Source organism: Perognathus longimembris, chromosome 14, assembly GCF_023159225.1.
Source record: "Perognathus longimembris pacificus isolate PPM17 chromosome 14, ASM2315922v1, whole genome shotgun sequence".
Taxonomy (NCBI): domain Eukaryota; kingdom Metazoa; phylum Chordata; class Mammalia; order Rodentia; family Heteromyidae; genus Perognathus; species Perognathus longimembris.
This window is the reverse complement of record NC_063174.1, coordinates 37,217,466-37,244,386: the sequence shown is the minus strand read 5'-3', so window position 1 is coordinate 37,244,386 and position 26,921 is coordinate 37,217,466. Positions and strand designations below refer to the sequence as shown.

The 26,921-nt window shown below is 49.1% G+C and overlaps 1 protein-coding gene across 3 annotated transcripts in view; it reads right to left on the bottom strand.

The window, feature by feature from the left end:
• Window positions 1-21,570, bottom strand: part of Galnt16 (polypeptide N-acetylgalactosaminyltransferase 16) — an 80,909-nt gene extending 59,339 nt beyond the window's left edge. The window contains exons 1-2 of one of the 3 annotated variants that reach the window (XM_048362348.1): window positions 21,206-21,570; window positions 20,579-20,873 (exon numbers count right to left, since the gene is read on the bottom strand). In XM_048362348.1, coding sequence (XP_048218305.1) covers window positions 20,579-20,755 — 177 coding nt within the window. In that variant the 5' untranslated portion in view covers window positions 20,756-20,873; window positions 21,206-21,570. Of the gene's footprint in view, window positions 1-20,578; window positions 21,169-21,205 lie in introns of those variants that run through there. The other 2 variants (XM_048362347.1, XM_048362346.1) reach the window with 2 other exon arrangements.
• Window positions 21,571-26,921: the final 5,351 nt, after the last annotated feature.

The window sequence follows — 26,921 nt, the reverse complement described above, 5'->3', positions numbered from 1 at the left end:
CTGACCTGGGCTTTGGGGTTTTTGTTGTTGTTGTTGTTGTTGTGGGGCTTGAATTCAGAGTCTGGGAGCTGTCCCAGGCTTTTCTGCTCAGGCTAGTGCTCTGCCATTTTGAACCACAGCACCACTTCTGGTTTTCTGGTGATTAATTGGAGGTAAGAGTCTCACAGACTTTCCTACTTAGGCTGGCTTTGAACTACAATCTCAGATCTCAGCCTCCTGAGTAGCTAGGATGATAGGAGTAAGCCACCAGTGCCAGGCTTGTGCCCGACTTTAAAAAAATCTTATATACTCAATCACTGATAATGAGCAACAAAGTATATTTAACTAATTAACAAAAATAAGGGGAAGCAATAGTCCCTTCCATCCTATCAGCATTAAGGCTCTCCCACTGGGAGGGAGACACCAATAATTGCCCCTACTCTGTCTTCCATCACAGAAGCCACAGGGCTCCCCTCTAGAGATGTCCCACTTCTTTCTGCCAAAGGACAACTACAGGAAAACCATACCACCCCAAACAGCTGTGGTCTACAGGTGTCACCTCTCATCCTCCAAGGGCTGCTTCCAGACTTGGTGTGCGGTCAGGGTGGTGCTCCATGTAAAGTGAACAGAGAAGATGCCACTGGGCAGCCCTGGGCAGAGCTCGGGAGCATGTGGTGCAGGGCTCCAGGCTGGAGGGGGAGCTCAGCAACTCATGTCATTCACCACCAATTGCATCAGAGGCCTCAAGCAGCTGGCTCTCAACATGATCTGGATTGCTTCTGGTTTGCCATAATACAGAGCAAACATCCTGTGGTGTTTTAAAGAGGCAGCATAGTGTGGTGTGAAGAGCTGTGGCTTGGAATCTGCAAGGCCTGGACTCAAGCCCTCCTCCATCCCAAGGAGCTGTGTGACTTCAGATAAACGACACTCTTTCCTGACCTTTAGTCCTCCCCTGTCCACGCGGCCAGAAGGCCAGCTCCCAGGCTGTCTCCTCAGATTCCACTGGCCTCTATCAGGCTCTGCCGGACAGCAGAATACAGGTGGCAGAGACAGGCAGGCACTGCTGTAAGTTTGACTTAGACTGGAAGGTTCACTGGCCCTAGGAAACCTCTGGGGTTCTTAGTGGCTGTCTTTGAGGGATTGGAGACTTTGGGGAAAATTCTAGGCTCCTGGGGCCATGGAGGGCTCTCTCTGAGTCCCTAGAACTGGTGTTACAACAATGCAGGCAAGCAAAGATCAAGACTACTTTTTTTTGTCTTTTGGTCTGTTGTGGGGCTTGAACTCAGGGCCTGGGTGCTGTCCCTGAGCTTTTTCACTCAAGGTTAGTGCTCTACCACTTCGAGTCACAGCTCTACTTCTGGCTTTCTGGTAGCTAATTAGAGATAAGAGGCTCATGAACTTTCCTGCCCAGGCTGGTTTTGTACCACGATCCTCAGATCTCTGCCTCCTGAGTAGCTAGGATTACAAGTGTGAGCACAATGCCTAGCCAGACTCTAAGTTTTATACACACAAACACACACACCCACACACACACACACACACACACACACACACACACGACAGTTTATAAATCAGAAAGACAAAGGTGGGGTGGGGGGAGGAGGGTTGATGTCAACTCCAGGCCTGGTGTGCAACTTCTATCTTGTGGGCTGTTATCAATCCAGATAGCCCCAACCTGGTCTGCCCGAAACCCTCAGCCTTATCTAGCCACATTCTGGCAAAATGCTCTTTTCCGGGAACATAGTTACTAGGGAGAAGTAACTATGCTTACTTCACCGGTTCAAGTAAACTGCCTACTGGATCTGGGCCTGGCCCTCAGGGGCTTTGCTTAGAAGCAGCTGCCTCACTTCCAAGCCAGTTTACCTCAGGTCCAAACACAAGAGACAGTGCGAGAGCAAACAATGGGAGGCCAGGAAAAGAGGATCTGCCTCCTAGCAGATGGCTGTTTGCCTTTGGATTTCTCACTTAACCTCTCTGAGTCAGTTTTCTCACCTGCAAAATCAGAGGTTGTACTTGCTTATGTCTGCTCATTTATTTATGATGTATTCTCTGTAGTGTGAGCTCCAGGAAGACAAACCATTCCAGGGTGGTGAAAGAGAAGATGGGGCAGGTGTCCTTCTTTCCTACTCCCAGGAGAGAGCTAGGTCGGGTTCTCAGAGCAGCTGACATGGCAGTGTTGAATTTCTAGCTACTCTGAGAGGAAAGCATTGAGCACAGCTTGGCTTGCATTTGCTAAAGGAAAGTTGGCCAGGCAGCCATTACAGACCTGGGCCTCACCAAGACCTGCAGCCTCTGTCCTTCTCCTCTGGGGGTCTCACCCAGGAATACCCAATGATGGCAGCGCGACTGTACAAAGGGGCAGCGGAGAGCAGAGAGTGAGCCAGAGTCCCTGGCACATGGCACATGAATTGCAGAGATGCCATCCTCCTGGACTTGCCTTGGCATTTGTAGAATCATTTCCATTTTGCTTTTACTGATGGCCAGGGCTTCACATCTGCTAGACAGAGGCTCTTCCGCTGAGCCATGTCCCGAGCCCTTGATCTTGGCTTTTGACAGGAGTTAGACGCTGGCCTAGCAGATGCCCACAGTCTGTAGGGGCTGGGCACAGAAGTGAGCATCTGTACCTTTTGCCAGAAAAAGGATAAGCCATTGAGATGCCATCCGATGCCTGTGTGCCCACACTTCCTTCCTTTCTCTCTTAAAATGCTTACATCATATTATAAAAGTGAGCAATTGAGACAATTGTATAGCTATATACTCATGGAGCCACTACCAAAATCCTACCATAGAGGTTTCGATTTATTTTTATCACCTATCTACTGCTCTATCAATCCTTGCCCCTGTTACTCTACTCATCTCAATTTTGTGGTGCACTTCTCTTTTGTTATTGCAATTTTTAGTTTGTCTTTGTGAGACAAGAGTCTCTCAGTGTAACCCAGGCTGCCCTTGAACTTCCTGCCCTCTCCCTGCCTCAAGCTCCCATGTTCTAGGATTCTAGGGATGCACTGGGATTCTAGGGATGCACTATTACACCCAGCTTTTGGGGGGTGTATTTCCAAGGGAATTGGAGACCTAGTTGACTTCACTTATACACTGCAGCATACATATCATTACCTACAACTCAAAAGGTATCTGAGGTTTGTGTCTAAGGTAAAATGCACCTATCTGATTTTGAGGACACACCTGTATAGTCCAAATCCCTAACAAGAAATAGATTAGTATCATTCCAGAAAGTTTCCATCATCTACCTTGTTTTAAAGGATTCTCCCCTTTCCCTGACCCCATGTTCACTGCTGTCCTAATGCATGCATTCTGTACCCTATAATTCTGCCTCACCTTGAGTATCCAGCTGCTAAACATACATGTTGACCTCCGAGGCCTGGGTCAGCAGCACAAACTGGGCCAATTAGAGTCTCAGAAACTGGAAGCCAAAACTGGCCAGACAAGGATACAGAGTTGAGGGACAGATCTACAGTTGCTATGGTAAGGGTCACATACCAGCAGAGGCATAGAGACACGGGTAAGGGGTACAGGTGATCCCAGGAGACAAGGAGACCGAAAAACCACACGGTTCCCCAGAGGGGCCAGGTGAGAGCCTCAGCCACAGATCTGGTTCCAGTGTCCTCATGCAACCACCGCTCTGCGCAGCCACCACAGCCCTGGTTATGGTGAGGATGCAGAGGGAAGCATGCAGGGCAGACACACAGCTGGCTGTTCCACATGAAAGTGAAAGATCTGTCTTCCTAACTGGTGGTCTTCAAAGTCCTTAGCAGCTGCAGCAATTCCAGAAAGATTATGGTGTCTTTAGTGATTCTCAGGGCCATGGCTGGGTTGCCCTTGCCAGGCCCATGGCACACAGAGGAAGCAGAGAACAGACAAGGGAGTTCAGGGCCCACCCCTCTGCCATTGCCTCTTGTCTTCCCCCCCCCCACCCCGGTTCATTGGGAGATAAGAGTCTCACAGACTTTTCTGCCCAGGCTGGCTTTGAGCTGTGATCCTTAGATCTCAGCCTCCAGATTACAGTTGTGAGCCACCAATGCCCTGCTCCCTATATATTTTCCGTATCTATTCATCTGTCATCTGATCCCTTTCCTTAGCTGTCTCTGTATGCCCACTGGACAGGTCAGCATCTATACTTGACTGCATGGAGCCTGCTATCTGGTGAGCGCTCAAGGACCCTCAGGTCCTCCAGAGCCTGCTGTGTGCTGTATGGGCCTGAGCTCCACACACTTCTGACTTAACGTGGACCTAGAGATTGCTAGGGTCCCCTCCAGATGCAGATATGGAGGCTTACAAGAGCTACTCAATGTCAATGCCAGGACATAAAACAGGCCGCTGGGCTGAGTGTTGGTGGCTCATGCCTGTCATCCTAGCTACTCAGGAAGCTGAGATCTGAGGATCACAGCTCAAAGCCAGCCTGGGTAGAAAAGTCTGTGAGACTCTTTTCTCCAACTAAACACCAGAAAACCAAAGTGGTGATGTGGCTCAAAGTGGTAGAGTGCTAGCCTTGAACAAAAGAGCTCAGGGATGGAGCCCAGGCCCCGAGTTCAAGCCCGAGGACCAACCAAAAGAAGAAAGAAAATATACATAGTATATTAGTCTTCCATAAAAGGAAGAAAACTCTGACACATGCTAAAACATGGATGAACACTGATGACATTATACTAAATAAAATAAACTATCACACACACACATACACACACACACACACACACACACACACACACACACACACACACACACAAACTCCTGGGGCTAGGATGTACTCAGTGGTGAATGCTTGCTTAGCTCCACAAAGCAGCTGGGATTATAAGTATGCAACACCATACCTAGCTCTATATTTGAGTGGGCATTTTTTTATCTCCAAAAGTACAAAAATTAGAAATATAATTACCCGTATTGTCACTAGCTAACATTTGGTTACATTTGCTTCAAGCCTCTCATCAAAAATAACCAAAAGCCTCTCTGATCAAAGCAACCAAAAACAAACGAAGTCAAACTTCTTTTGGGCCCCCTCAAGAGGGAGTAGTGAGTGTCTCTCTATTAAGTGTGCCATGAATACTATATTTATTTGTTTGTTTTGTGCTGATCCTGGGGCTTGAACTCAGGGCCTGGGTGCTGTCCCTGAGCTTCTTTTGTACAAGACTAGTGCTCTACTACTTGAGTCACTTCTGGTTTTATTGAGTAGTTGGAGATAAGAGTTCACAGACTTTCCTTCGTGGGCTGACTGGGAACCATGATTCTCAGATCTTAGCCTCCTGAGTAAGGATTATAGTTGTGAGTCACTGATGCCAGGATGAGCTACATTTTGGGGGGGAGGCACTACATTTTTATTAGCATATATTAGATGTCCAAGGACAGGTTTGTTGTGACACTTCCATATATATATAATATATATAGTATATATTATATATATTATAGTATATATTATATATAATAGTATATATTATATATAGTATATATTATAGATATTATCTGAATATATTATCTGAATCAATCTTTATCATTCTCCCTCAACCCACACTCATTCTTAAAACAATGTCACCAGGTTTCCTTGTTTCATTTTCAAACACATAAACATTTATCCAACTATATTCATCCACATTCACCCTCTTCTTTAATTTTCCTGCTTCTCCTTCCTCTTCATGGTTAGCTTTCCCCATACCATAGAGGCTGTTTCAGTTTCCTGTCATTTTTTTCAGGGTGTGTTAATTATATTTGGTCCATTTTTATACATGGAGATACATATGCACACAAATCCACACACTCCCAGTAACAGTGTATGAAAGTGGTTGGCATTAATTCAATTTGCATAAAAGTCAAAGACACTTAGCACTCACATCTATAATCTAGCTACTCAGGAGCTGAGATTTGAGGGCTATGGTTCAAAGCGAGCCTGTGCAGACAAAAATCTTCTCTCCAATGCACTAGCAAAAAGTCAGAAATGGACGTGTGGCTCAAGTGGCAAAGGCCCAGTGATGAGAAGTAGGGCTGAGGAAGTACATGAGCCCAAGTTTAACCCCAGATACTGGCACAAAAATCAACACTTCTTTTTTTTGCAGTACTTGAGATTGAACTTGGGGCTTCATGGCAGATATTACCACTTGTGCCATGCCTCCAGCCTCTTTTTGCTTTGGTTATTTTGGAGTTAGTGTCTCACTTTATACCCACGCTGGACAAGGCTGTGATCCTTCTACTTGTGTGTCCCATGTCACTGCACACTGCACTAGTTGAGATGGAATCTCATGAACATTTTAGGCCCAGGCTGACCTGGAACCACAACACTTTCCATTTCTTTTTTTTTTTTTTTTGCCAGTCCTAGGGCTTGAACTCAGGGCCTGAGTACTGTCCCTGGCTTCTTTTTGCTCAAGGCTAGCACTCTGCCACTTGAGCCACAGCACCACGTCTGGCCATTTTTTATATATGTGGTGCTGGGGAATCGAACCTAGGGCTTCGTGTATACAAGGCAGGCACTCTTGCCACTAGGCCATATCCCCAGCCCCACTTTCCATTTCTTGACATGTGACATATGACTGCACCTGCATGAGAAATCCAACCAGTTGTTCTCCAATTCCTGACCACAGAAATTATATTAACTGATTACTGCTTGAAGCCATTCAGGCTTGGGGAGATTTTTTTCAATGTAGCATTAGCTGACTACTATGCAAGTTATCAAGTTAGAACAACTTGTATGGTAATGCTTGCACAAGGCACCATCCCAGACTCTCCATGTGAATTAGATCATTGACTCTCTGCTGAAACTGGGTCTGCCAGCATCTATATTCAAGAAAGCTGGCCACAGAATGCTCCAGGAATGTGTGACCTGGAAGACCCTGACACGTGAACCAAAACTGGCCCCAGGATCTGTGCTCAGGACCGCTATTCCATGCCACATCTAAACAAAGTCATAAGCAGGAAATTGGCACCAAGAAGCCAAAAATGTTCTCAAATCCACAGCACCTGCTTTCAAGGAAAGGCTCTGAAGAGGAACAAGAAGAGAAGAAAAAGGGCCAAGCCCCTCTCTTTCCCTGAACCCTCCAGATCCCATTCTTTATTTCTGTCTTTGACTATAGAGCCAGTAGGCCTGGGACCAGAGCCAAGTCTACCTCTACTGAGCAAGAAAAGGGAAGACTGAGACTTTCCTAACAACAACAAAAGTCTCAGTCAAACTGTGAGTCATGCCCCTTGCCAGGCTCTGGGCCCTGGAGATGGCCACTGTCTCCTCTGCACATGTCCTGGCTCAGTATAAACCTCATCCTTGTTTCTTCAAAGTGATTGTGCCTCAAAGTCCACCTGGTCTCTTAGCTGGGCACCAGTGGCTCACACCTGTAATCCTAGCTAAGTAGGCTGAAATCTGAGGATTGAGGTTCAAAGCCGGCCCTGGTAGGAAATTCCACGAGACTCTTACCTCCAGTTAATCATCAAAAAGCCAGAAGTGGAGCTATGGCTCAAGTGGTAGAGAGATAGCCTTGAACAACAACAAAAAGGTCCTAGACAGTGCCCAGGCCATGTTCAAGCCCTAAGACTGGCACCAAAAACAAAATAAAAACAAAAGTCCACTGGTCTCTAAAGTGGAGAATGACAACTTCATCTAATGCAATAGTAAATAGTAGGTACACGCTCTAGAGCCCCTTCCCAAAGCCCTTGACAGGCATAGCTAATCGATCCTAGACTCTTTCCCACTCAGCCTGGATGCAGCTTCAAGTCCTTCGCACCATGGTCCAGCCTGCCACCTCCACATGTTCTGCGGGCATTAAAGCAGAGACCTATTTGTCATTCTGGCTCTAACAGGACAAAGATGGAACACCAAAAGCAATAGGCTGGAACTAATCCCTCTCCTTTCTGGGGGAGTAAAAGGCTTCCTGCCTCCACTGCTCCCATCCTCCTTCTAAACCCATCTTCATCACAATGAGAAATTAGAAAGGATCTCTAAAAGAGAAGAAGACATGGCAAGAAAACATTGACCTTGATTTTAATCATTATATGAAAACCAGAGCTCATGTTGGCCAGTGTCCCATCCACAAAGATGATGATGGTGAATTAGGAAGGGCAGTTCCATAGTATCCTGCGGTCAAGGTAAACTAGGATACACAAACACATTCTTCCCTTTCTCTATAACCCTCCTAGCATGGGAGAGCTTCCTGAACCAACATAAACCTTAGTCCTTGACAGATTTCTATACTATAAATTATATATGTAAGCCACCTATATAATTTCAAATTTCCTAGCAGCCATTTAAACAAGTAAAAAGAAACAGAGTAGTGCTTCCTTAGCAAGTATTGAGGCCCTGAGTTAAATCCCCAACATCAGAAAAAAAAAAAGGCAAAATTAATTTTAATAATGTACAAGGCTGGGTATGTAGCTCAGTGAGAGAACATGTGTTTAGCATGTACAAGGCCCTGGATTTAATCTCAGCATCCCCTCAAAAAATTAGGTATGGAGCAAGGTTCCAGTGGCTCATGCCTGTAATCCTAGCTACTCAGGAGGCTGAGACATAGAGGAATGGGTATGAAGCCATCCTAGAAAGAAAAGTCTGAGATTTTGTTTCCAATTAACTAGCAAAATGCCCAACTAAAGACATGGCTCAAATGGTAGAATCTCAGCCATGAGCAAGAAGACAAAAAAAAAAGTGTAAGGCCCTGAGTTCAAATCATAGTATTAGCAAAAAAGATGTGTGTGTGCCCAATATAGTCAAATAATATCAGCCCAACAAATTAAAAACAGCTGAATATTTTAGTAGGGAGAAACTGCTGAAGCCAATATGAAAGTCCACAAACTAATTTTTTGTTCAAAACTTTTCTTTTTGTGCATCTCATTTTCTGTAGTGTGTTGAACAACACCACTAAGAGAGGGGAGGGAAATAAATAGCAGTTCATGCAGAAAAATATAGCAAAATATTTTAAATTATTCTTTATCTTTGACGTCCAGTATGTATTTGACAGTATATTTTAATTTAGACACACTAAATGATCACTAGAAATACTTGATCTGTGGTGTGATTTCATAAAAATGTATACTATAGATTCCCCCTATTGACATTTAAAAGTTTCCCAATAACTGAAATGCTTGTGAATTAAAATTTAAACAAATGAAAATGAAGTAATTCTTCAGGTGGACCAGCCATATTTCAAGCACCCACTTGTGGTCTCTGCTGGGTTCTGGCCCAGATGGAGGGGCCTCTGCTCACCATCTTCTCTGAGTCCCCCCGACTGTTCTTGAGCTTTTGGGGTGCCCATGAGCGGGCTCCCCTGAGCATTCCTGCTCAAGCATGTCGCCTCCCACCTGGTTTGCTCTTCCCAGGCCCCTTCTGGAGCCTCTGCTTGCTCTGCCCTCAGCTTTGGCCCCAGTGCTGGCATTCAGGTACACGGAGTCCAGAGTCCACCCTTCTCCAGCCCACTCGGAGCCCCAACTGCAGGGCGCCGGTGGAGGTGGGGTTCAGGGGCTCTGCTTGTCCGGAAGGGCTATTAAGGTGAAACTGAGTTCTCTGATGAGCAAGAAAGGGGTTGGCAACTTTGCCATGCATCTGGGGACAAGCCATTTCCTTCTAGTGTTTGGGAGAAGACCCTGACCATTTTCAGAAAGGCTGCACCGGGTGGCCCCAAGTCTATGCTAAAACATTACCATGGGCGGCTTCTACTTTCTGCCTGGAGAATTTCTTGGGGCCACTGTCCCCAAAAAGTGCTCATTACCCTCCATGGCCCCTGAAGACTTGGCTTCCCACGGAGTTGTTTTTCATTAGCTGGCTTCTTGAGTCGGTGAGCTACATAGGGGCTCAGTCCTGACCATCTCACCCCTTCAGCCATCAGAACCACAGCAGACATCACTAATGGATCACGTGTACTTTCTTCCTGAGTCTCAGGTTGGGCTCGACCCCATTCCTTGGGATAGTGAGCCAAGACTGCCCACTCACACCACTCCACCAGAATGCGATTTCACAGGGAGGGGAAAGATGGCTTCCAAGCCAAGAATCAGGCCCTAGAGTTGAGAAGAACAGAAGCAAATCTCCCTCCTGGAACTGAGCACGCACCTGGCAACTTTGGGGGCCACAAGGGTTCCTTCCCACCGAGACACCCCAGTGGGAAGGCCTTGAAATGAAAAGCCTTGAAATGTCAGAAGCCCTCCTCACCAGTCTGTTTAAAGAGAAAAAGGGAAAAAGGCCTGAACTCAGAGCAGGGCCTAAAAGCACACAATGGCCAGCAGCCACTGCATGTGTGTGACCCAAAGCACAAGAAGCCAGCACTGCCACTTGCCAGGGACACACGAATCCCTCTCATCCCAGGAGCCTGGGCACTGAGGAGCCACATGAACCTCAGCAGACACCGCAACCCAGCCTCCACGCCTGACTGAAGACAGTAGGTGGGGTCCCAGCCTTGACCACTCCTACACCGGTGCCACCTGGTAGTGGGAGGAAGGCTCAGAACAGAACAGAGAGAAGCCCAAGTCCTGCACTGCCGGTCTCAGCTGCACCTGGCAGGCACACACCAAGCACCAGACCAGGAAACAAAGGAGGCCTTGATCAGGTGTCTGCTCCCTCCCAGGCAGTCCTCCCGCCTGGCCTCCGCCCTTGCCAGGACTCTATCTCCCTGGCCCTTAGCTTCGGTCTTTTCATGTGCTCAAGCCCCAGCACCTTCCAGCCTCCACCAGTGTCACAACACACCACTTATACACTTGGTGGAAGTGTACACACAACCACACATACACCCATACACACACATCACACCACACATATAACACACACACACATAAATGCCACACATCATCCACAACACACACAACACAACACACCACCCATAGCACCCTACACATACCACAGGTCACCCAGACCCTACCATCACACATATAACACATACAGCACACATATCCCACATACACCCCCACATGGTACATATTCCATGTACACGCATCACAAACCACATATATACTGTCCATGTCACATGACAGAAAACACATTTATCTCCCACATAATACACACCACACACGACATACCCTGTATCTATCACACACTTACCACACATATTACACACAACATCCATACCATATATGCACTCCACATACATATGCACTACAGATAAAAGTACAAATATACCCCCCACCCCACCCCACACCAACACACAGGACTCACGGTCCCACAGAATAAGGACAAAATGTTCCTAAGCATAGCACATTAAGAACCAACACTTACAAATAAATTTGATCATCTTGCTGGAAATTTTTCTGAAATGAATGAAGGCCATAGTTTCCTGACTTAACAAGTCTGCCCATTACTATAATTTATCACTTCCCAATGATTCAATGGTGTTTCTGAGCCTGTCTTTATCACAGCCCAGGAGGCCTGATGGCTTGGCCTCCACCTCTGGCTGCTTTCCGGCTAGCTCAGGCGGCCCTAGCCCAGGACACCCAGACACGCCCTCCAGGACTGCGCCTGCGCCTGCCCTGTTTAAAACACCCTCTCCCTAGATGTGTGCCCGGCTCACTCTTTCCATTCAGGCCTGAGCTCAGAGAGGCCAGATTACCAGAGAGGTCCTTCCTGGCCATATTCTCCCATAGTTGCCCCCTTCTCCTGCTTTATTCTGTCCACACAGCTTGGTACTGCCTACTAATGGCTGTGTATCTGATTGTCTGCCTCTCCCCTCCAGCACGGTTGTCTCATTGCCTTTGACAGTCCTGGTGCATAAGTGTGCTCAGCGAACAATTGTCCAGGGTGAAGAAATTATGCCTGTGGTGTTCTGACTAGCAAGAGGGGATGCCACAAGGTGGTCCTTTGCTATCAGCTGTCATTGCTCTGTGTGGCACTAGCAATTTCCTTCCCTTGCTTTGTCTGGTCTGCATTTGTAACTAAGGAAAAGCTGAAGGCTGCTAGGAGGTGACCAACCTCATTAACTACTTAACTGATTTTTATTAGTGGTACTGAGGCTTGAACTCAGGGCCTTGTGCTTGCTAGTCAGGTGCTCTACCACTTGAGCTACCACCCCTAAAACGTTTTTCTTCGCTTATTTTTCAGATTAGGTCTTGTATTTCTGTCCAGATAGATCTCAAACTGAGCTCCTCCTCCCTTCCTACTCCTGGGTAGCTGGGATCACAGGGTATACTACCATGCCAAGTTTGTTTCTTGGGATGGAGTCTCCCTAACTTTTTGGAGGCCTGGGCTAGCCTCAAGCTATGATCCTCCCCATCTCAGTCACCTGAGTATCTGGGATCATAGGTGTACACTCCATGTCCCTGCTTTGGGGGTTTTTGGTGGTGGTGGTGGAGCTTGAACTCACTGCCTGGGCACTTCCCCTGAGCTCTTATGCTCAAGGCAGTGCTCTAGCACTTTGAGCCACAGCACCACTTCCAGTTTTCTGGTGGTTAATTCGAGTCTCCTGGACTGTCCTGCCCGGAATGGCTTTGAACTGTGATCACCAGATCTCAGCCTCCTGAGTAGCTAGGATTACATTCATGGGCCACCAGCACCAGGCACAGAGAACCTCTTTCTAGCCCACTAATTGCTATGATTCTGTGAGCCACCAGCACTTGACTAGCTTGTGATTTTTCTTTTCTTTTTTTTTTTCCTTTATATATTGCCAGTCCTGGGGCTTGAACTCAGGGCCTGGGCACTGTCCCTGAGTTTCTTTTGCTCAAGGCTAGCACTCTACCACTTGAGCCACAGTGGCACTTCCGCTTTTTCCATTTATGTGGTACTGAGGAACTGAACCCAGGGCTTCATGTATGCTAGGCAAGCACTCTACCATTCGGCCACATTCCCAGCCCCGCTGTCCCTGACTTCTTTGGCTCTACTTGGGCCACAGTGGCACTTCCGGCTTTTTCCATTTATGTGGTACTAAAGAATTGAACCTAGGGCTTCATGTATGCTAGGCAAGCACTCTACTGCTAAGTCACATTCCCAGCCCCTGCTTGTGGTTTTTTTCTAAACAATATTCATTTCCAAGCTGTGGCTTAAGGGCAATTCTATGCCTGCCTTCTACTATCAATGCTCAAAGTGGGGGGTCTTTGAGACATCTGAAAGCCACCTGAAGGTCTGGAACACTGCTGCATGTATATCTCAGTGCATTCTGAGACATGCTCACGGATACCTTCTGCAACTAGTGTAGCAGAAAGGGGTTGCGTAGGTCTGCCAGGAAAGAGTTAGGCCCAGGCGACTCCTCATGGGAGTGTAAAGGTTTCTGGCACAAGTAAAGGCTTCTTAACACAAGTGGTCTGACTCTTTGTACACTCAGCCCTCTGGCCTTATTCTCCTTGAGTCAAAGCCATGTCGGACCTTGAGCCCCAGCAACGCCTTAGAGCTGGGGTTTAACCCTTGTCTGACACCTGAGGAAACTAAGGCCTAGAGAGAAGTGACTCACTTAAGGCCAGCCCCTAGGAGAAGGACTGAGCCCAATAGTGGTCACTTGGCAGTTACTTGTCCCCTCACATGTTGGCAGGTTTCACAACCAGGAGCATGTTAGGAAATGTTACCACCTCTGAGTTCTGAGCCAATGTCATTCTTTTTTGTGACAATCTTGAGGCTTGAATTCAGGGCCAGGAATCTGTCCCTTAGCTTTCGCTCTTTCACTCAAGGCTAGCACTCTGCCACTTGAACCATATCTCCACTTCCGGCTTTTTGGTGGTTAATTGGAGATAAAGAATCCCAAGGGTTTTCCTGCTTGAGCTGGCTTCGAACTTCAATCGTCAGATTTAAGTCTCCTAAGTATATAGGATTACAAATGTTGTTCTTGACCTTGCAGAGCCCACCCACATTTTATGAAATGGCAAGAAAGAGAGGCTGCTGTCTTTATGTAAAGCTTTTCCTGATGGATCCGGAGACTGGCTGTTCCTGGGCCAGCCTTGTTGGCTCAGTTTAAGAAGCAATGGTCTTCCATTTGTCTTTTTGCTCTAAATATCCCCCAGCCTGCCATTCCTGTTACAAATGGGCTCAGAGGCCAGCCCTTCTCTGGTTAGGTGCTTTCATGAGGGCATCTGAAACCCTGAGGCACTTCAGGCTCCATAAACAGGCCCAGGGCACTGCCAACCATCCTGGGCTGGATCCTGGAATTAGAAGTGGAATATGGAAAGGTGAGACTTCTTTCCACGCACCAGGCTCAGGGAACAGGCAAAAGTGCTGGCAATCAGCGCTCCCTGATGCGCTGCTCCGATCTCTGACGTCCCTCCCAGCACCACAGCTCCAAAGAAACAGCAGGGAGGAGCTGAGCACTTGGGGCTTCTTTCTCACTATCCCCTCCCAGCCTAACACTGGGCCAGCTCTGCATCCCAGGGTGCCAGATCTCCTGCCATGCAATAATTAGACCCTATTTTGGGACTGTAAGTCTTTTTTCTCCCCTACCTGCTGCTGTGGGAAGCACTTATCTGCTGACAGCTTGGGGGGTGACTGCCTCCCTGGTGGGCCTCTGGACCACTCTGAGGTAGGATGGTTGCTGCTGCAAAGAAGCTTTCCTCCTGCAGCAGCCATCTCTCCCTGCAACTTTTACCTACTGGCCTGTTTTCTAGTCCTTAGAACTCCAAAGAATAATTCAAATCACTTTTGTGTGCCCTGGGGTGGTGTTTGCCTGTAAACCCAGCATTTGAAGCAGGACAGAAAGTGATAGTGAGAGCCTATCTCAAACAAACCACAGCAAAATGTTAAATAAGTCTCTTGCCTTTTTCTATTGACTCAGTGCTAACTATTGTTGGGGGGGGGGGAGGTGGATTAAGAAGAGTGAAGTTCAGTTAAGCTTTCATACTGCTAAGGTTTTGTTTGGTACAGGGTCTGGCATTCTTTCCCACAACAAATGTTTACAGAGTGAATACAAAGCAAAATACCATGGGGCTCCCAGAAAGATGAGATTCTAATATAGTCACTTCTCGGGATCCAGTGGGATTGATTCCAAGAACCACCATCAGGATACCAAAATACACTGACGTCTCATATTATATGACAGAGTACCTAAATATACAACTTATAATATCTAATAAATTGCAAGTGCCATGTAAGCAGTTATTCTACCATGCTGTTTAGAAATAATGACCTCCCTCCCCAAAAAGTTCCATAGACAGATGCTCACCTATAGTCTTAGCTATTTAGGAAACTAAGATCTGAGGATGGAGGTTTGAAGCCAGCCTGGGCAGGAAAATCCATGAGACTCTTATCTTTCTTATCTCTCTTATCTCCAATTAACCATCAAAAAGCTGGAAGTAGAACTGTGGCTCTAGTCATAGAGTGCTAGCTAGCTTTGAACAAAAAAAGCTCAGGGACCTAGGCCTTAAGTTCATGACCTAGTACCAATACACACTTTTTTTTTTAAGTCTGTAGCTCCTCAGAACAGATGCATTTTTTTTCTCAATATTTTGAATCAGCAGTTGGTTGAACTGATGGATGTGAAACTGCAGAGGTCCAACAGTATGGAAGACTTGGGTCTCACCCTGGAGATGATTCTGGGGGAAAGAAGACGTGAGCACAGGCTCCAGAGTCACAAACACATCATATCGAGTGAATTCACTGGTCAGCAAACCATGGATAGCCTCAGTTTACTCCTATATTAGGCAGATTTAATGACTGCAGTCTCATTCAATTGTTGATGGGATTTAAAGAATCAAAGCTTGTAAAAATGCTTGCACAGTGCCAAAGTCTTGAATGAATGGAGCCATCATAAATACAATCAGCACAGACAGCAGTTACCTAGGACAAGTGCAGATGAGCAAAGACTACAGTCATTCAGAGGAGAGGGACTAAGCCACCTGAAGTCATGTTCAGGGGGAGCCAGACACAGTGTGTGTGTAACCAGCAGGCAAGCACACTGTCTGATTAAGTGCAGGGAATGTACTGTTCAAGGGTAATTATCACTTGACCCTGTCTGAAATTGGCTTCCTGCTTCTCCCCAGAGTTGTATCTTGCATTTGCTCAGCCCCCTGGGTCTATGCCCCATTGTTCATGGGAAGGTGCTTTTAGAAGTAGGCTGGGCACAATCTCCAATCTTGTAACTGTAATGAACTGCTCAGTGCTAGGCTCCCCTCTGGCCCCGGGGCAGCTTCCTCCATTACAGCAAGACAATCTCCTGGGCAGCTCGGCTAGCCTTGCCAGTACTCCCACGCCACCCTACCTTAAATGGCATTTCTTGACCTGGGGGCTTTCTCTGCTCACTGAGCTGACAAACACAGGCACAACAGAAGGAGCTGTGCACCCAAGGCCCTCGGAGCAGCTGGAGCAGCTGGTAGGGGACTGCAGTTACAGCACAGAAATAAAGGGGCTGTCAGGAGAATGAACAGAGCCCTAGGGCCTCCGACCTTCTAGCAGGAAGACTGGGGTTGTCAACACCCTTTCAGATTCGGCTCCCTCTGGGATGTCCCCATGTCCCAGAGCAGATGATCTCAAATGGCCCAAGAATAGATCCTATTGACAGGAAGTCAGGCTTTTATTTTTGTGGGTCATGGGGCTTGAACTCTAGGCCTGGACGTTGTTCCTGAGCTCTTTTGCCCAAAGCTAGCTCTCTACCACTTTGACCCACAGAGCCACTTCTGGTTTTCTGGTGATTAAGAGTCTGACGAGACTTTGTTACCCTGGCTGGCTTTGACCTGCAATCTTCAGATCTCAGCCTCCTGAGTATCTAGGATTACAGTACCTGGCTGGAAGTCAGGCTTTTTAAATCTGAGTGCTTTGGCAAATTGTGAGTGTTGGTGGTTTTCCCTCACCACCCTTCTTCCTGTATGGCACCTAGAAAAACTAGGTAAAAAAATCATTTCCTGTCATTTAGACAAATCATATTCCTGTAGCCTCAAAATGTGCATATTATAAAATATAAACTCAACCATATCAGGCTGAGTCCTTTGCTCTCAGAACATTGCCAGAAAAGCCTTACCACTGTCCCTCTTCTACTAGGAAACTGGGGGTCCCTAAAGTCTGGAAGGGATACTTCTCTTGATGGAGTCATGTCCCTCCAGGTGTACCCCTCACAGGACACCATAAACCTTCTTAAAGCCATGTACACTTTCTAGAAATCACACTGTCATTAGTTTATCAAATCACCGAAGCCATGTTTAACCCACAGATTAACCAAGGTCCAGAGATGGTAAGTATTTTGTCCATGGTTACCAAGTAGTTGCTCAATGTCAAGATAAGCAGCTCCAGTTTAGGAAATTCTTGCCTAAACCTGTTATATTTTTAAATAGGAGACTGTTGTCACAAATGAATGCTCCCATGCCAATAATACTCAAGACAGTTGTTTGTGTATGTGTGTGCACACACACGTACACGTGTGCCCATATTGGACCCTGAACTCAGAGCCAGGGCACTGTCCCTTAGCTTTTTTGCTCAAGGCTGGCACTCTGCCACTTGAACCACAGGAGATAAAAGAGTCTCACAGACTTTCCTGCCTGGGCTGGCTTTAAGCCATGATCCTCAGATCTCAGCCACCAGCAAATGGCTCAGACAGTCTTTTTTAAAAAAATAATATAAAGCAACATTCTGTGTGATACCTTGCCCCTCCCCATGACTGCTAGAGAACTGACACGTGGAAAACCTTACTCTCAAACCAATAGCTACAAATGATCTCTCCATTGAGATACAAAGATTCTTGCCATGTCTGTTCTGCCTCCTGAGCTAGCTGCTGTCCTACACTTGTGAAGATTCAAGGGGATATCTCCAAATACACTGCCTTACCCAGACAGCACAGCATGGAGAGGTGACAAACCTTGCCACATCATAAGCAGCCATACAGACATGGAACCCGCATCTCCTTTCAGTTTCACGGATTTCATAACCAAACAGTTCTCATCAAAATTTGTGACACAAGGGCTAACAGCAGGACAGACTAATAAAACTCAGTCCTCCCAGAGAAATCGGGCCATACAGTTGCCATGCCGACACCCCACAATGCCAAACAAGCATCTCCAAGGGCCAGAGCAACTTGGCTGGCTTGGCTAGGCCAACCAGAGAGAAGCTGCTTGCTGGTCTATGCTCTCACGCAGACGCAGACCCTCCCTTTCCCAGCCCAGCTCTCTGATTTCCCTGGGGAGTGATGATGGCGCTTGTCTGAATTTGCTCAGCCTCTGACAGCAGAGCTTAGCCACTTCATTCTCAAAGATTCTGAAAGTCCACATGCAAAGCCCTTGCCCAACTTGACAGAGAGAAATGCGAGGGTAGTGAGTGGTTACACCAATTTCAGGGAACAAGTAAATCTTCAGCTGCACCCACACCTTCTAAGTTGAACAAAGGGTTCAACTCCCAGAGATGCTGCAACATGGGTTCTCTTACCTCCTTCCTTACTGTCAAGTTACAGCTGTGAATAAATAACAAGGGGATTTGAAGCTCGGACCATTCACTGCTCCCAGAAATCCTATTACACTACTTTATAAAAGAAGTACTTATTAAGTCTTGCTGTGCACATCAATGTGGGACATGAGGGGCATCCAGCATGATCTCTGCATGTGTGGTTAACATTCAGGCTGAGAATTACATGGAAGTGAATTGATTGGAAGATAGGAATACAGTGCAAAGCAGTGTTAAAAGTGGTGTGCAATCTATATTGCTGCTGGCCAGACAGACACTCAGACTAACATTTAAGAACAGAGAAGGAAGGAGCTGTGGGCCTCAGTAGCTGGAGATGGCATTGCCTCTCCGCTTCCTCCTTCTTCCTTCCTGTTCCCAGGTGTCTCATCTCCCTGAAACTCCTTCACACCTGGCACTTAGCTTCCAGTTCTCTGTCTCTACCTGCACCAAGTCTGCACCTGTAAGGATAAGGAGGGGCCACAGTGTGTTCCAGTGCTTCCCCAATTCCCACCCCTCAAAACTAGGACTTATCCTTCACACAGTACACATTCCAAGCTCTCTTCTGGGAGTAGGAGACATGTGTTTGGATTAGGAGTTTTGCATCAGAGGCTCTGGACAATTTTCTGGCATTCTGTCTTTCCCTCTTCTCCCCTCCTTCTGTCTCTAACCCTTCTAGATCACAGCCTCCTCCTATTAGAACATCACCAGAGAGAGGGGACAGGCATCTACCAGTCTATCTTTACCCTGCTAGCTCCAGGCTGCCTTCCCTGAAACCAGGGCTGGCCACGTCTGAGGGTGAAGAATAGGGGCAGCTGGAACTTGTGCACTGTGGCTCCCTGGGATCTAGGGCCACCTCTGGATGGGCTAATTCTGTGCCAATCTGCCAGTCCCCCTAGATCTCAGCACACTGGGGTCTTAGCATGAGAGTGCAGTCTTCCTGCCCAGACAAGTGCTTTGGAAACATTGTCTTAGGTTCACAGGATCCACAGCCCAGAAGGAAATGCTCCACTTAATCAGGCCTGTCCCCAGAGATGTACCAAGACCAGAATCCAGAATAAAACCCGCAGCCCCTTGGTGTCTCGCAAGAATCCAGAAATATCCTTCCCAGAGGGGGTTTTATATTTTCTTAGGTGGGTCACATCAGTGGGATTCGGGGCAGGAAGGCAGTAAGAGAGTGGGTCCCTACAGACCCTCCGGTCTTCCTGAGGTTCAAAGCTGCCTTGGTACAAGTACCTGAGACCTACTAACGATCCTGGCAGAGCTCCCCTAGGCCCCCATCTTTCCTGTGGGCGTCGCACCCTCCCCCACCCCCTACTCCCGCCTCCCTCTGCTCTCTCTCTCCCCCGTCGCGCCAGGCTGCCCAGCAGTCTATATGTCCAAGGCTGTGCAAGGCTCGCCCCCCCACCTGCCCCCGTCGTGGGAACAGTCTGGTTCCAGCGCGCTCTCGGCGGGTCCCGGCCATCTCCGGCCTCAACAGGTGCCCCGGGCCGGACCACACGGAGCCTGGGCGAGGGCGGCGCCGGGAGCGACCCCTGCAGGACGGGGGAAGCTCCGCACACCCCCTGCCCGAGTCCCCGGCGAGCCCCGGGCCCCCGCGGCGCCGCCGAGCCGCCCCCCAGTCCCCCGCCACGCCACGCTGCTTTTGTTTCCCCGGCTTGCTTGGGCAACGCGGGCTGACCTCCTGCGAGGGAACCGCTCAGCCCAGACACGAGCACTGCCCGCGCACCTGCCCCGGAGGGCCCGCATGCGGGGTGCGAGGCACGCGTGCGGGGTGAGACCTCTCCCCACTGGACATCCCCTGGGCGAAGGAGTGGGTCAAGGCAGACGAGATAAGTTGGCCGGGGCCGAGAATGGGGCGCTAAGCCCGGGGAAGCGCCCCGGGCGACCGTCTCCTTCCACGCCCCCAGCCGAAGTCCTTTCCCCCTCCAGCGGCCGGAGACCCGGAGCGCACCGCCACCACCTACGCGCTCTCGCCGCCCGCTCACTGCGTGCTAGGACCGAGCCGCCTTCCGGGGCGGGCGCGGCGCCCCCAGCCCGCAGCCCCGAGGCGCAGGGCCGGGAGGGCGGCCACGTTCCCAGCCGCGCGCGCACGCAGGGCCCACCAAACTTGCAGCACTTTCTCCCAGCCCCCCACCCGCTGTCACCCTTCCCTCGGTGCACGCACCCTGGCCCCGGCGGGCCGGCAGGGGTTGCCATAACAACGGTCAGGAATGCTCCAACATATACAAAGCCGGCCCAGCACGGCGGGCACGCAGCCCCCGGGCGGGCCCCGCGCCCTCGGCGGCTGAGCGGGGGCCGGACGCGCGTCGCAGCTCCCCGGGCCGGGCCGGGCTGGTCGCCCGGTGCCCCCGCTGTACTCACAATGAGCGGGATGGTGCGGTCCTCGCGGAAGGGTTCCGGCCTTGCTCCGGCCCTCTGCGCGCTCCGGACGCCCGAGGATGCTGCGTGGGCTCGGTTGTCCTGCCATAAGTAGTAGAAAGTGCCCAGGATCCAGGCTACCGTCAGGATGGCGATGGCATTGGCGCGGATCTTCCTCATGGTGGACGGGCGTACGGACGGCCCCGGGTGGGAGTCGGGGCCGGCGTGCTCTCCGGGCCGGGCCGGGGGCGCTCGTTACCCCAGCTGTTTGTTTTCGCTCGCGGCTGGCTGCTCAGTCCTGCAGAGCAGAAAAAGGAGAGAGGTTGGGGAGGGTGGGGGGAGAGATAGGGAGAATCAGGAGCCGAGCGATCCTCACGGTCCTAATGCCCTTCAGCCCCGAGCGCGCGCGGCCCCCGGGCGCCCATTCATTCGCGCGCCGAGCCGCCGCGGGCCGCCCCGGGGCGCACGCCGGCAGTGGAGCGCCGCCGGCTGGGAAGTAGCGGGGGGCCTTCCTGCCGGGACCCGGCGAGACGGACGCCCGCGGACCAATGGCGACGGACCAGAGCCAGCTTCGGCATTCACCGCTCCGCCACCCATCTCCCGGCCGCTGCCCCCGCGTGGTCCACCTACCCACCTCCACCCCGCAGCGAGCGGGCAGCGGCCACCAGCCAAGCATGCACGACCCCCCAGCCGGGGCCCTCGCCGCGGAGCCGCAGTTCCGGGCGGCGCTCGCAACGGCGCTGGGCGCGGGGCTCAAGGTGTGTTCAAGCCAGTCCTAAGGAAGGGGCAGCCGTGCGTGCGGGGAGGAGAAATCGGGAGTTTGCTCGGGAATCATCCATCCGCAGCCGAGGGTGCCGAGCCGCTGCCCGGCCCGCGGGGAGGAGGGATTGGAAGCTGAATCATTCGAGGAGAGAGAAGGGGAAGCGACGCCACCGCACCGCCGGTGTGGGGAGAATCCACAGCTTTCACCCTCCTCCAAGTCGCCTCGCGTCCCCTGGACAGCCCCGAGTATCGTGACCACAATTCCATCAAAGAGAAGAGAGGCCCCAGGCCACGCCGCTAATTAGTGGGCAGAAACCAGTCTACAAGTCATCTGACACTTTTTTCACAAAGGGCGGTGGTGTTAGACCAGGACACAGTGTCATAGTGAAATTCTGCACCTGCCCTGAAGACGATGAATTAGACCGGAACTAGCTCTAGGAGACCAGCACAGGGTCTGAAATACCCAAGTAGAGAATCACAGAGGAATTATAATAATATATGTCAAGGCCATCTTTGTGAGGGCTCCTTAGAGAAAGTAAGCCTGAAAGAAAACAACTCCTAGAGAGGAAGGGAGATGGTAGGGAGAGGGCAGGGGCATGAATAGCCACCAGCCAAGGTCCTGAGGATGGAAGTCGTTATTGTGTTCAGAAAGGACGCAGGAAAGGACTTGGTGGGCACTGAGACTGCCCATGCTGGACAAGTCTGGACTTGGGAAAGCCTTGACTGCCAGGGGTAGACTTGGCACAGGGGTGGGGGTGGGGTTGCTGCTGAGTATATTGGTTCTTCTGAAAACTCAAAGAGGTATGAAGAAGCCTTTTGGGGACCGGGCAAACAGTAAGGTCACAAGGTCATGTCCCCTGTAAGCCACACTAGCAACATCACCCTAAGGTGGTGTTTCTCCCTTTCTCCAGCACTTGTTCCAGAAAACTCAGAGTCATTATTGCAACTATAATATCTTAATTCAAATGACTCATCCCAAGGGCACCTAGACAAGCCCCCAAATGCCCAGCCCTCCAAAGGAGACGAGTGCACCAAAGAAATTCTGGCAAAGGCTCTAGTAGCCAGGAGTCTGAGGAATGGGCTGTGTGACTTTCACAAACAATAGACTCACAACCACCCCCACCCCACCCCCAGCAGCAGGCCACCCTAGCTCTCCAGGGTCTTTGTTGTCTGGGAAGTTAATCAGACTACTAGAGGCCAGAGTTAATTTGCATAGATAGAGAAAACCACTGTTAAGCCATTGTCTGGTTTCTACAGGAATCATGGGACAGATACAGTGCTTTAGCATCTACAGAAAGCCGGGAAGGCGGTACGTGTTCCTGAGAAACCGGGCTCCACAGACATCTCTAGTTCTCCTGGTGCTTCCATTTTCACATAGGCTCTTAGGTTGCAGGGTTAAAAAAAAACTTGGAGAGGGGCTGGGAATATGGCCTAGTGGCAAGAGTGCTTTGTCTCGTATACATGAAGCCCTGGGTTCAATTCCCCAGCACCACATACACAGAAAACAGCCAGAAGTGGCACTGTGGCTCAAGTGGCAGAGTGCTAGCCTTGAGCAAAGAGAAGCCAAGGACAGTGCTCAGGCCCTGAGTCCAAGCACTGGCCAAGGACTGGCAAACAAAACAAAACAAAACAAAAAAAAACTTGGGTACTAGTCCTCTTAAAAGAGGCTGTTCCCCTTATCCCTACTGGCCTGTTCCTAAATGCTTGTGATCTTGAATCAGGTGAAATGATGTGGGCTCCAATGACATCCTATCAACACCTAGTCAGAGGCCCTAATCTCACCCCTAGGTATGGGGAATGGAGCTGATATCAGGCCAATGGTAGTCCCAGAAAACAGGTTTCTTGAGAGAGAAATGGAGGAGACTCTAGTAAGGCAGGGTTTCTATAAGTCTTTCCACTTGCTCAGGATTTGGGGAACCCTTTGTCACTTCCTGTCTGTCCCTAAGTGAAGACCATCCTCCCTCCCCCTATCCACCACAGGAATGTAATCTCTAACATAGCAGCACTGCCTTAGGTGAGTACTTCCTTGGGGAGGGTACTAGGAGGCAGGAAGTTACCATGTTCATTTGACTTGACAGGAATTTGACATAGAGGTTGACTGATGTGCCTCAAGCCCCACACACTCTAGCAAGGATGGGGAGTAGGAGCTGTCTCCTCAGCTCCAGCCTTCAGATTTGAATCACAAATGGGCCCAGAACTGAGCCTAGCCCTCCCTGAGATACATTTCAGCCATCAATGTTATTTCTTTTCTGGTCCTAGGAAAGAACACTAGCAGAATCACAGAATCAAAGCTACCTGATGTACTTACTGACTCCTGTCACTGAACTTTGAAAGCATCAAGATTGATCATAAGCCAGGCGCTGGTGGTTCATGCCTGTAATCATAGCTACTCAGGAGGCTGAGATATGAGGATTAAGGTTCAAAGCCAGCCCAGGCAGGAAAGCCCATGAAACTCTTATCTCCAATTAATCACCAGAAAACCAGAAGTGGAACTGTGGCTCAAAATGGTAGAGTACTAGCCTGAGCGAAACAGTTTAAAGACAGCATCTAGGCCCTGAGTTCACGTTCCACAACCAACCAAAAAAAAAAAAAAAACGTGATCATAATGATGCTAAGTGCCAATGGTTCGTGCTATAATCCTAGCTACTCAGGAGGCTGAGATCTAAAATCAAAGTTCAAAGCCAGCCCAGGCACACAAATTGGAGAGAGTCTTATCTCCAATTCATCAGCAAAAAGGCTAGATTGAGGCATGGCTTGCGATAGAGTTCCAGTCATCAGTGCAAAAGCTGAGTGTACAACACACACGCACACACGCACACACACATACAAGTCCTAATGGCCACCGGTTACTCAGGCCTGCCAAGTGCCAGACACTTCCCACCTACAGACCCTCTTGCGATAGCTGACTGGAGTGACACAGCTGGTTAGTGACAGAACTGAGCCATTTTCAGTGCACCAAGGCAGAACAGTTTATGGGGTAATTATGTCTGTATGAAAGGTTCTCACCTCCACCCGGGGCCTCTGTTTTCTGTAAAAGAGTGTAGAGATCCCCTCTAGCATCTTTCCAAATGAACCATTTCCAACTTCTAGTTCCTTGGACATCTTCCCTATTTGTCCTTGCTGACAGGCATAGTTAACACCTTTTAAAACTACCAAACCCAGTAGCCAGGGTGAACTTGGCAAAGTGACATATGGTCCTGGGATTCACAGGGTCCCCAGGATCTCTTTGCCTCTGTGCATCTGGTTTAGAGGCTTGGAGTAGTAGATAACAGGTGCAAAAGGCTCCAGCTTGGTATAAACTACTTCTGGAGTTGAATAACCGAATTCACATGTTGATTGTGTCAACTATTAGAACAGCTTGGGCAAATTCTCAACCTCAGTTTCCTCAGCTGTATGGACAGCCCTTTGCTTGCTGCATTGTTGGTATAACTGGGATTAAGACATGAGACCTGGTAACCACCCTGGTCCCCTGCAGTGCCCTTCCCACAGGTATTCCGATGAGTGCTAGAGGGGATTCCAGAAGGGCCTGAGCTGAACATAGCTACTCTTCCCAAGGGCAGACACAGGCAGGCCTCTGGACACATAAGGTTCAATAAGGACAGATTGTTTTGTTCCATGCCAGGTGTCAGGCTCTCCCAGATCCTCTGCTGAGCAGCTGGAGGTGAGGTAGGGGAGAGGAGTAGACAAGGCCCCATCCTATCTATGCCCATCACCTTTGAGACTGTAGGCCAGCTCAGGAGCCTCCAGCCCTGTCTGCTGAGCAGCAAAGGTATAGGAGATGACTGGTTTGAGCCCTTCTTCCCCATTCCATGTGTCTGCTCTAAGCAGAGAAGGAGACTGTCATAGTAAACAGAACACAGGTTACCAGGTAACTTGCACTGTGCCAATACACAATCCCAGAACTCGGAGGGTCCGTCACCCACAGATGATGAGGCTGATGTCAACAAGGGTCATCAGCCATCCAATGGAGCATGTGCTACCCACTGCCCACACCTAATGCAACAACTATCTCTAAGGAAAAGGTTTACGTTTCTAGGAAGCATTATGGCTGGAGGAGAGGACTTAGCTCTTTGAAAGAGCTCCCAGAGTCTTATTATCAAACTTTTGTTCTTCCTCCTGTTGGAGAATACTTTTTTTTTTATTGGAGTATAAACTCCATGAGGGTCAAGGGTGTGTGTGTGTGTGTGTGTGTGTGTGTGTGTGTGTGTGTGTTGGCTCAGCAGTCACATCCTTGGCTCTCAAGAATTCTTTTTGTTTTTGTGTACTGCTCCTCAGGCTTGAACTCAGGACCTGGGCGCTGTCCCTGGACTTTTGTGCTCAAGACTAGCACTCTATCACTTGAGCCACAGTTCCACTTCTAGCTTTTAGGTTGTTAATTGGAGATAAGATTTTCAAGGAGGCCGGGGTGCCAATGGCTCAGGCCAATAATCCTAGCTACTTAGGAGACTGAGATCTGAGTATTGTGGTTTGAAGGCAGTTTAGGCAAGAAAGTCTATGAGACTCTTCTTTTTCTTTATTTTTTTTTGTGCCAGTCCTGGGGACTGAACTCAGGGCCTAGGCACTGTCCCTGAGCTTCTTTTGCTCAAGGCTAGTGAGTGCTCTACCACTTGAGCCACAACGCTACTTCTGGCTTTTTCTGTTTATGTGGTGCTGAGCAATTGAAACCAGGGCTTCATGCATGCTAGAGAAGCACTCTACCACTAAGCCATATTCCTAGCCACTATGAGACTCTTATCTGCAAGAAATACTACCAAAAAAAAAAAAAAGCCAAAAGTGGAGCTCAAATGTTACAGTGCTAAATTTGATCAAAAAAGTTTAGGAGGGACGGGAATGTGGCTTAGTGGTAGAGTCCTTGCCTAGCATACATGAAGCCCTGGGTTCGATTCCTCAGTACCACATGAACAGAAAAAGCCAGAAGTGACACTATGGCTCCAGTGGTAGAGCACTTGAGCCACAGAGAGGTTCAAGGACAGTGCCCAGATCCTGAGTTCAAGCCCCAGGACAGACAGACACATACACACACAACAACAACGTCTCAAAGACTTTCCTGTCCAGGTAGGCTTCGAACCACGATCTTCAGATCTCAGGATCCTGAGTAGCTAAGACTATAGACATGATCCATTGAATTCTTAAGTCTTGTTCATCATTTTCCCCAGGATTCAGAACAGTGTTTATGGCACACTGTATGTGTTCACTAGGTGTTCGTTAAAGCGAGTTCCCTAAGTGCTCTTTCAGCTGACACTCTCGTAATGAGGCCAGAAGCTAACCCCTGCTGTCCCAGGATTGGGGAGTGAGAAAGTCTTCTGGGGTCCATCAGAATTCAGAAACCCCAATTCTGGGGGACAACTGCAGGAAGCACGGATGTTGCTGCTGCTCATGAAGTGAACCCAGCTGTTATATTTGGGAATAATAGGACTGCAGAGGCTTTGAGCCAATTAATAATGTGTCTGATGTTCCTTATTAACAGAAAGGAATTCACTAAAAAACAGAAAAGCATAAGTAAAACCAACTGGTCAGTAGAATTGGTCCCAGGGGCAGAGTCCTTCCCAAGACCCTTGATCCTCCATTTCCAACATCTCTGTTG